The 9823-nt window shown below is 33.5% G+C and overlaps 1 protein-coding gene across 1 annotated transcript; it reads left to right on the plus strand.

Moving 5' to 3' along the window:
* Positions 1–1376: 1376 nt before the first annotated feature.
* On the plus strand, positions 1377–5200 carry LOC128387300 (CUGBP Elav-like family member 3-B). The gene is given in 7 exon segments (XM_053346474.1): positions 1377–2504; positions 2783–3344; positions 3484–3732; positions 3735–3793; positions 3795–3849; positions 3852–3911; positions 4083–5200. Coding segments are annotated over 7 exon segments (2016 nt in total). The 5' UTR covers positions 1377–1805; the 3' UTR covers positions 4415–5200.
* Positions 5201–9823: the final 4623 nt, after the last annotated feature.

Raw genomic sequence — 9823 nt, forward strand, 5'->3', positions numbered from 1 at the left:
GTGGTTATTATAATTTTGAATTTATTTTCTTATAATATTGGATTCGAAACTTTTTCCGCCATTTAAACAAATGAAAAAAAAAGTTCCAACTTTTGCACTTTTTTCTATCTTGTTGTTGTCAATTCTAATGTAACAATAATGATTTTGATGGAAAAAGGTGAAAAATTACAGATAAATGTAGAGAGAGGAGTGAGAGAGAGAGAAAGTGGGTGAGTATGTGGGTTAGTGATGATAATGATGATAAAAATGATGTGAAATATAAAGTATCATTGGGAAATTGTGAAAACTCTTTAAGAGCATCAAGATTGTTAAGATGGAGAAGGGAAAAGAAGCAGAGTGGAAAAAATATCATCGAATTTGGAAAAAAATCGATATTGTCATGGTTTCTTTCTTCCCTGTCATCTTCATCTCATCTGTTGCATATTCTGAGCATGAGTATTTCCCCCCTAAATTTGTGTGTAAATGTGAATGTATTATATCAGGTCTATTTTCAGAGTATTCAGATTGTTCCAGATAAAATTCAATCTATTCCTTGTTATCACCCATTTTCTCCTCGTTCTCTTCCGCATTTCCCCTGACACTTTATCTCATTTCACCTTCTTCTACTCAATCATCATTTATATGCTCCCCTAGCATTTATCTCTCCCTATTTCTCTCTCTCTCTCTCTTTCTTTCTTTGTCTTTTTAATAGTAAAAAATATAACTATGACTCTATTTTAAAATAAGACTCGCGGCAAAATATTACACTTTTTATTTGTATCTTAAATCAAATTTCTCTGAATTTTTATTAGATAATTTTGAGCATCAAATTGGCAAAAAAAATCCAATAATGACAAAGAAAAAATGTTGAGCAATCAGCAGAATTACAGCATTCATTTTGAAATGAATCAGAGAAGTTCAACAGGGAGGAGAAAATGTTCATTTTTATCAATATTCCAGGAAGAAGAGATTTTCTCTTCTTTCTTTTTCTCTGATCATCCTCATCATTTTTACTCTTTCTCATTTTTCTTTTGCTATTTCTCTCTTTGTCAAGATTTTCTTTTTTACCTTTACTTGAATTAATCTCACAGAAGAATGATGGCTAAGCATAGAAAGAAAAATAGACAGAGAAGATGGAAAATTACATGAGAGTTATCATCTTCTCTTCTCCATCTGTCTTCATTCGAGTCTCTCCCTCGAAACAACTCGAGGGTTAAGTCTTACCTTCTCTCTCTCTCTCTCTCTCTCTTTCTCTCTCTCTCTCTTCTTTTTTTCTCTTTCTCTTTGTTAGCATCTTCTCTTATCCTCTTTGTTCAGAGAAATCAAAGAGAGATCATGATGATAGAGCGCATGTGAGTGAGAAAGATGATGAAAAACTAACTGTAAAGAGGAAGAAAAGATGAGAATGAAAGAGAAAATCTTTCATTTAGTTTCTCTCCCAGTGAATGTTGAATTCAACAACATCACCATGATTATCACTCTCATCTTCAGATCATCAAAAGAATACAAATAATTTTTGATAAACTAATCACCAATTTCACCAAACTAATGGTCATCTACAAATGCTAATAGTTGATTGATTGATGGGTGACAGCAAACGAAAAAGAAAAACAATCATTTAAATGACAATTAGTGCAACAATTAACTCAAACTGTATCGAAAGTAAAATGTTTCCCTGTTGATAAAAGAAAATAGTCCAAAGTGAATTGAATTGAAAAAAAGTATTTAAATTGCTAATTGAACATTTTAATTGTCACATTCACATACGAATAGAATAATTAACTCGATATTTTTTTCTATCATTCCTTATATATGTTACACTTTAAATGGATTCCCTGGTTTATCAACACATTGTTATACCACCTACACGACATCATCATCATCATCATCAATTACCGTTAACTTTACCTTATTTTACTCACTCATCATCACCCACTTCATCCTTGGTTAATACACTTTCATCAACTTTATCTTCATCATTATCACCACATCAACATCATCACGCTCATCCATATCTACATCAATATCAACCACATCCTCATCATCATCATCACCATCATCATCACTCCACCATCCATTCACCTTACATTCATTATCCAAACTCAATTTCACCTTCATCACAATCTTCATCATCTTTTCATGAACAATTAAACAAAATATCAACTGATTATAATAACAATAACAACAATAACAATAATAATCAAACAACAATCTCATCTAATTCATCAACTTCATCAATTAACTATCGTGTCAGTTATACTAATCATTTGAATAAGATTATCAGTGGTAAACATCAAAACAAAAGCAACATCAATAATCAAACTAATACTCTCGATAATAACAGTAATACAATTGATAATAGTGATAAATTAATTAATAATATGGATATAATTGATACAAACAATTCTAATTGTAAACAATCAAATGCAACATCGTTAAATTTTATCAATGATTCAGGATCATCAATAGTTTCATCAACATCAACTTCAACCGTTACCTCAACCAAAACCATCAAAACAGTAAAAGTGTGTGAATAATTAATTACAAATTTGCTAATTACAAACAGTACAATTAAATTGTTGACAGTTTCCAATTGATTAACGGAAACATTTTAGCTTAATATTAGTACTTGCATGAAGTTTGATTGTTTGTTGATTGGGATTTTGTTTCGTTTTGTTTTGTTTTGCTTTTTTGTTGTTGATAAGTTTAACTAATATCAATTGTCCACTTGATGTCCAGTGATTTTTTATTATCAATACATTTTCATTTCTAAATTGTTCACCTTTTTCACTTTTACCGTTAGATGAACCGTCCAAGTCAAGTGAAACCCTCGGATTCTGAGGGCCGTGGTGAGGAAAGGAAACTGTTTGTCGGAATGTTATCAAAACAACAATCGGAAGAGGATGTGAGACAATTATTTCAAGCCTATGGGACCATTGAAGAGTGTACAGTACTTCGTGGTCACGATGGTCAGTCAAAGGGTTGTGCATTTGTTAAATTTTCATCACACGGAGAAGCTCAATCGGCGATCAATGGTTTACACGGAAGTCAAACTATGCCAGGAGCTTCTTCCTCTCTGGTAGTTAAATTTGCCGACACGGAAAAAGAGAGACAAATCCGTCGAATGCAACAGGTCGCCGGTAACATGAGTATCTTCAGTCCATTTATGGTCAACACTTTTGGCTCTTATGGAGCCACATATGCCCAACACCATCATGCTCTTATGGCAGCGGCAGTCGCTTCCCAAGGTTATATCAATCCGATGACTGCTTCAGCCGTTTTAACAGCTACTCTACCCCAGGGTCAATTACAAAATGGACTCACAAGTCCGGCCAATTTAACACCAACCTCCGAACCCTGTATTGGTTAGTAATACAATTTGTGAGGACGAAATTCATTTTTTTTTCTCAGCATCGATTCAACACTTTTTCAGTTGTTGATTATCTCTAATCTGTTGATACTCTGCAACAATTAATATGATTTTTTGATACTTTTTCATCTTAGGTTTCGTTGGGCTTGGTGGTAATCCAGCTAATCTTACCAATGGAGTCTCTCATGTCCATTCACATTCTCATCCTCATCCACCAACCTCAGCACCAAGTCCACCAAGTTTTCCAGGCCATGCATGTAATGTGTCCACAGTTCCAACTTCCGCTGTTTCATCAAGCGCTGTTTCAACTGGCGGATCAGGACATTCAGGTGAAGACTCTATTTTTACCAATGCATGTCTTTCTGGTCTATTGCCACCACCACCCACCCTGTTGGTACCATTACAAATGGAGCACCCGGACATGAGTATCTATCACCTTCCTCCTTCTGCAGCCCTCGCCGCCGCTGCAACATTTTCCAGCCTTAATCCTCACACACCTTACATGGGTTACCTGCTTATCCTTCAGCTGCAGCAGCAGTTTATGCTGGTCAGTTTGCTCAAGGTAAATATTGTAAATGATTAAATAATTTGTTTGCATTTAAGATATTCAATTTCAACGATGAAAAGAAAAGAAAAGAGATTTTTTTTTGCTCTTTCTCATCATTGAAATGCCATCTTTTGGAATAGAATACAAGTTATAATGATAATTTCTAATTGTTGATTAATTGTTTAGTTCTAGCAGCACAACAATCTGCAAGTGCCATCGTTGCATCATCGGTGGTACAACGTGAAGGACCCGATGGTTGTAACCTTTTCATTTACCACCTTCCCCAAGAGTTTGGTGACATTGAGCTAATGCAAATGTTTCTTTCCTTTGGTAACGTAATATCAGCTAAAGTTTTCATTGATCGAGCCACTAATCAATCAAAATGCTTTGGCTTTGTGAGCTTTGATAACCCAGATAGTGCCCATAATGCGATACAAGCCATGAACGGTTTCCAGATTGGCATGAAACGCCTTAAGGTTCAATTGAAACGACCAAAAGATGCCAATAGACCTTATTGATAAAACTTATCACAACAAACAAACAAACAAACCAAAAAAGTTATTAAAACAATTGGAAATCGATGGAACCAGAAAACTTAATCGTATTAACCCAAAAATTGAGATCAAAATAAATCCAGAAACAAGTAAACAAGAAGATAATTTTTAATTACCAAGTATTAAAAGTCCTCGAGAAATTAAGTTTAAAAATCGTATCAATATTTTGAAAATTGAACCAAAACAATTATCAAAAATACAAAAGACAATTATTGTCTCAATGAGCCTTTTGCCACATCATCATCATCATCATCCCATCAACAGAACCATTATCATCAACATTATCTTCATTTTCATCTTCATCTTCATCTTCATCATCGTTATCAATTATCATCTTATCATATGTTACATCCTCATGAGCTCAGGCCAAAAGCAAAACAAAACTACAACCAGAACCAAATTAATTAGCCATTTCTTAACAATTAACTAATAAACTCAAACTCACAAAACTTTAACATCAATAACGATTTAAGTTGAAACAATTAACACTTAAATTAGGATTCACAATAAATAAGAAAACAAACTACAAACTAAATCAAAAAACTTTCACAATTAACAAAAAAAACACTCACACTCACACTCTCACACGACATCAACAAAAAACACCAATTAACATATTCAATTAACGCAAACCAAAATAAAACTAAACAATTAAGGATTCAATTTTAATTGCAACAATTGTAATCATGATGATAATAATGATAATAAGATATAAAATACAAGCATACAGATAATTTAACAATTAAAGTTACTTATCAACAAACAATTATTACGATTCACGATTTTTTATATGAAAATTTAAGAAAAACTAGGAGGCGTACAGACATGGAAAAAATATCAACAGAAAGAAGCCAAAAATCTTCAACAACAAAAAATAGAACCAATGTCATAGGGGGTCAGGGTCAAAAGTTATTAATTAATGAAAAAAACGGGGCGTTAAATTGACCAAATTAAAATGTTAATTAGATTAGTAAGAGGATTAGACAGAAAAGAAAGAGAAAAGGGGGGAGAGAGAAGGGATGAATAATGACGTTCGGGGCAATGAAAGGGGAAGAGAAAAGAAAGAGCATCAGATGAATGTAAAATTTAATTGTATCAAGCACACTAATTGTGATATTAAAACTAAAACAATTGCATAAATTCTAATGAAATGGTTTGTGGGTGTTTTACCCTTAGGTTATCTAACCTAAAAAGGTCACATTGGTCAGAATACGAGCAAAGTTATGTTAATTTAAAAAAAACGTCAAGTGCATAGATACAATAAATTCTGACCAATGTGACCTTCATGTTGACTGTTTTTATCTGATTGTGCTCAGAGTATTGCCAGTGACAGTTCTGTACAAAAATCGAGACTTCAAACAACCAGAATTTTTTTCCAAGTCAAACCTTTGGATCTTTTCTGTGGTGTAACCGAAATGGTTTGTGGGTGTTTAAGCCTTAGGTTAGGTTATCGAACCTAAGGTACATTACAGTTGTCCGTTTGCCAGAAAAAGATCAAAAAGTCACATGGTCAGAATACGAGCAAAGTTACGTTAATTTAAAAAAAACGTCAAGTGCATAGATACAATAAATTCTGACCAATGTGACCTTCATGTTGACTGTTTTTCTATCTGATTGTGCTCAGAGTATTGCCAGTGACAGTTCTGTACAAAAAAATCGAGACTTCAAACAACCAGAAAATTTTTTTTTCCAAGTCCAAACCTTTGGATCTTTTTCTGTGGCCATGTAACCAGAAATGGTTTGTGGGTGTTTAAGCCTTAGGTTAGGTTATCTAACCTAAGGTACACGTTACGGTTGTCCGTTTGGCCACAGAAAAAGATCCAAAAAAGGTCACATTGGTCAGAATACGAGCAATGTTTTCAGGATATGGAAAAATTATAATAAAATATTATTGAGATTTTAGATTATATGTTTACGTATATAAAGGATTGTCTAATCATCAATTTCTTCACATCCTTAGAATATATAAATTTTTCTATTCTGCTTAGTAAAACATTTAATATTCTAGACAAGAGGATAATGTAAATTAAAATAAAAAAGAAGTAGATTTACATTGTTAATCATTCTCATCTCAGTTGTTTATTTGTCAAGTTAAATTTGCTTTGTGTTTGCGTTTATATCAATCGATTGCCGTTTGTTGCTCTCTCAATCTTATTTGTATCAATGGAAACGATAACAATGGTAAGCTTTACATCCAAAGACTTTGAGTTTGAAATCTTTTTTAAGAGCATTTAGTCAGTTAACGACAATCATGTAAAGATAACTTTTGATACTTGATTAGTTGATCATTGAAAGATAACATCACTAACATGATCGGAAAGGATACAATATCTTATCTCTAAGTTGACTGTAGCTCTCATTGATTATAATTAGTTACTTGAATGAATTAAAAAAGATTGAAAACAATAAGTCTTTGTCTTTATCCTGCGAAATCAGATCAATTAATTACAAACATTTTTACTATAGAAATGTGGTTATTGCGAAAATGACTTTAGCAGTGTAGAGGAGTTATTTCTACATGTATGCGATGGCTACGATAATGAGGTTCGAAACTTTGAAGAGCCGCATGAAGCTCAATTCAATGAGCCTCCAAAAAGGAAACGAGGAAGACCAAAAAAAAATTCAGATGATGTCGTTGTTATGAAAAGAGTTAAGAAAAACTCTGGATAGGAATTATTAGCAAGAGTCTGATTATTGTTGTAATATGATTTGTTTCGCTTAAAGCAATAAACTTGATTAGAGAATAAAAATAAAAATAATATGTTAACGTGAATTTTATTTTCCATGTTCAGAGTTTGGCTGAATCTATTATTATCGAACATAATTTGGTTATCAGATATAGAAAACTGGACAATTCAAATGAATTACTGTCGGGTTCTCGGAAAGCACTACGAAAACGAATTTTTTATATGAAATATTTGATCGCACGAGCTATTTTTCGTGGACTTAATCGGTTAACGATTAAGTTTGGAGACTATTTAGTCATGATCCAAAAATAAAGATATTGAGTAAAACTCCTAATATCACTTTCATATCCTGACTGTTATCTTTAGAAAAATTAACGGATACTAATCTTTTACGGATATTTCAAACGCTTTTATCGAATCTATTCTGTTCGTTTATAAAATCTATCAGAAAATTAAACAGAAATTTAGTTTTCATTTCTATTTTTCAGAGTGACCAGTAGTTAAAATTTCATTATCAGCATTTTTTGTTTGTGTATAAACCCTCAACCAGAAAAAAGACGTATACCGAAAAATGTCATCTGCCCAACAGGTAATTCTAATTTGAATAAAAACTGAACATACAATTGCTATTTGACCTGAGACCCACGTTACAGTTGTCCGTTTGGCCACAGAAAAAGATCCAAAAAAGGTCACATTGGTCAGAATACGAGCAAAGTTACGTTAATTTAAAAAAATTGTCAAGTGCATAGATACGATAAATTCTGACCAATGTGACCTTCATGTTGACTGTTTTTCTTTATGATTGTGCTCAGAGTATTGCCAGTGACAGTTCAGTACAAAAAAAATCGGGACTTCAAACAAGCAGAAAATTTTTTTTTACAAGTCCAAACCTTTGGATCTTTTTCTGTGGCCATGTAACCAGAAATGGTTTGTGGGTGTTTAAGCCTTAGGTTAGGTTATCTAACCTAAGGTACACGTTACGGTTGTCCGTTTGGCCACAGAAAAAGATCCAAAAAGGTCACATTGGTCAGAATACGAGCAAAGTTATGTTAATTTAAAAAACGTCAAGTGCATAGATACGATGAATTCTGACCATTGTGACCTTCATGTTGACTGTTTTTCTATCTAATTGTGCTCAGAGTATTGCCAGTGACAGTTCTGTACAAAAAAAAACGTCACTTCAAACAACCAGAAAATTTTTTTTTCCAAGTCCAAACCTTTGGATCTTTTTCTGTGGCCATGTAACCAGAAATGGTTTGTGGGTGTTTAAGCCTTAGGTTAGGTTATCGAACCTAAGGTACACGTTACGGTTGTCCGTTTGGCCACAGAAAAAGATCCAAAAAAGGTCACATTGGTCAGAATACGAGCAAAAATATGTTAATTTAAAAAAAACGTCAAGTGCATAGATACGATAAATTCTGACCAATGTGACCTTCATGTTGACTGTTTTTCTATCATATTGTGCTCAGAGTATTGCCAGTGACAGTTCTGTACAAAAAAAAAACGTCACTTCAAGCAACCAGAAAATTTTTTTTTCCAAGTCCAAACCTTTGGATCTTTTTCTGTGGCCATGTAACCAGAAATGGTTTGTGGGTGTTTAAGCCTTAGGTTAGGTTATCTAACCTAAGGTACACGTTACGGTTGTCCGTTTGGCCACAGAAAAAGATCCAAAAAAGGTCACATTGGTCAGAATACGAGCAAAGTTACGTTAATTTAAAAAAATTGTCAAGTGCATAGATACGATAAATTCTGACCAATGTGACCTTCATGTTGACTGTTTTTCTATCTGATTGTGCTCAGAGTATTGCCAGTGACAGTTCTGTACAAAAAAAACGTCACTAAACAACCAGAAAATTTTTTCCAAGTCAAACCTTTGGATCTTTTCTGTGGCCATGTAACCAGAAATGGTTTGTGGGTGTTTAAGCCTTAGGTTGGGTTATCGAACCTAAGGTACACGTTACAGTTGTCCGTTTGTACAGAAAAAGATCAAAAAGGTCATTGGTCAGAATACGAGCAAAAATATGTTAATTTAAAAAACGTCAAGTGCATAGATACGATAAATTCTGACCAATGTGACCTTCATGTTGACTGTTTTCTATCATATTGTGCTCAGAGTATTGCCAGTGACAGTTCTGTACAAAAAAAACGTCACTTCAAACAACCAATTTTTTTCCAAGTCCAAACCTTTGGATCTTTTCTGTGGCCATGTAACCAGAAATGGTTTGTGGGTGTTTAAGCCTTAGGTTAGGTTATCTAACCTAGGTACGATACGTTGTCCGTTTGGCCACAGAAAAAGATCCAAAAAAGGTCACATTGGTCAGAATACGAGCAAAGTTACGTTAATTTAAAAAAATTGTCAAGTGCATAGATACGATAAATTCTGAATAATGTTCATGTTGACTGTTTTCTATCTAATTGTGCTCAGAGTATTGCCAGTGACAGTTCTGTACAAAAAAAACGTCACTTCAAACAAGCAGAAAAATTTTTTTTCCAAGTCCAAACCTTTGGATCTTTTTCTGTGGCCATGTAACCAGAAATGGTTTGTGGGTGTTTAAGCCTTAGGTTAGGTTATCTAACCTAAGGTACACGTTACGGTTGTCCGTTTGGCCACAGAAAAAGATCCAAAAAAGGTCACATTGGTCAGAATACGAGCAAAGTTACGTTAATTTAAAAAAATTGTCAACTG

The sequence above is a fragment of the Panonychus citri genome, unplaced genomic scaffold (assembly GCF_014898815.1).
Source record: "Panonychus citri isolate SS breed McGregor unplaced genomic scaffold, ASM1489881v1 Contig00080, whole genome shotgun sequence".
NCBI lineage: Eukaryota > Metazoa > Arthropoda > Arachnida > Trombidiformes > Tetranychidae > Panonychus > Panonychus citri.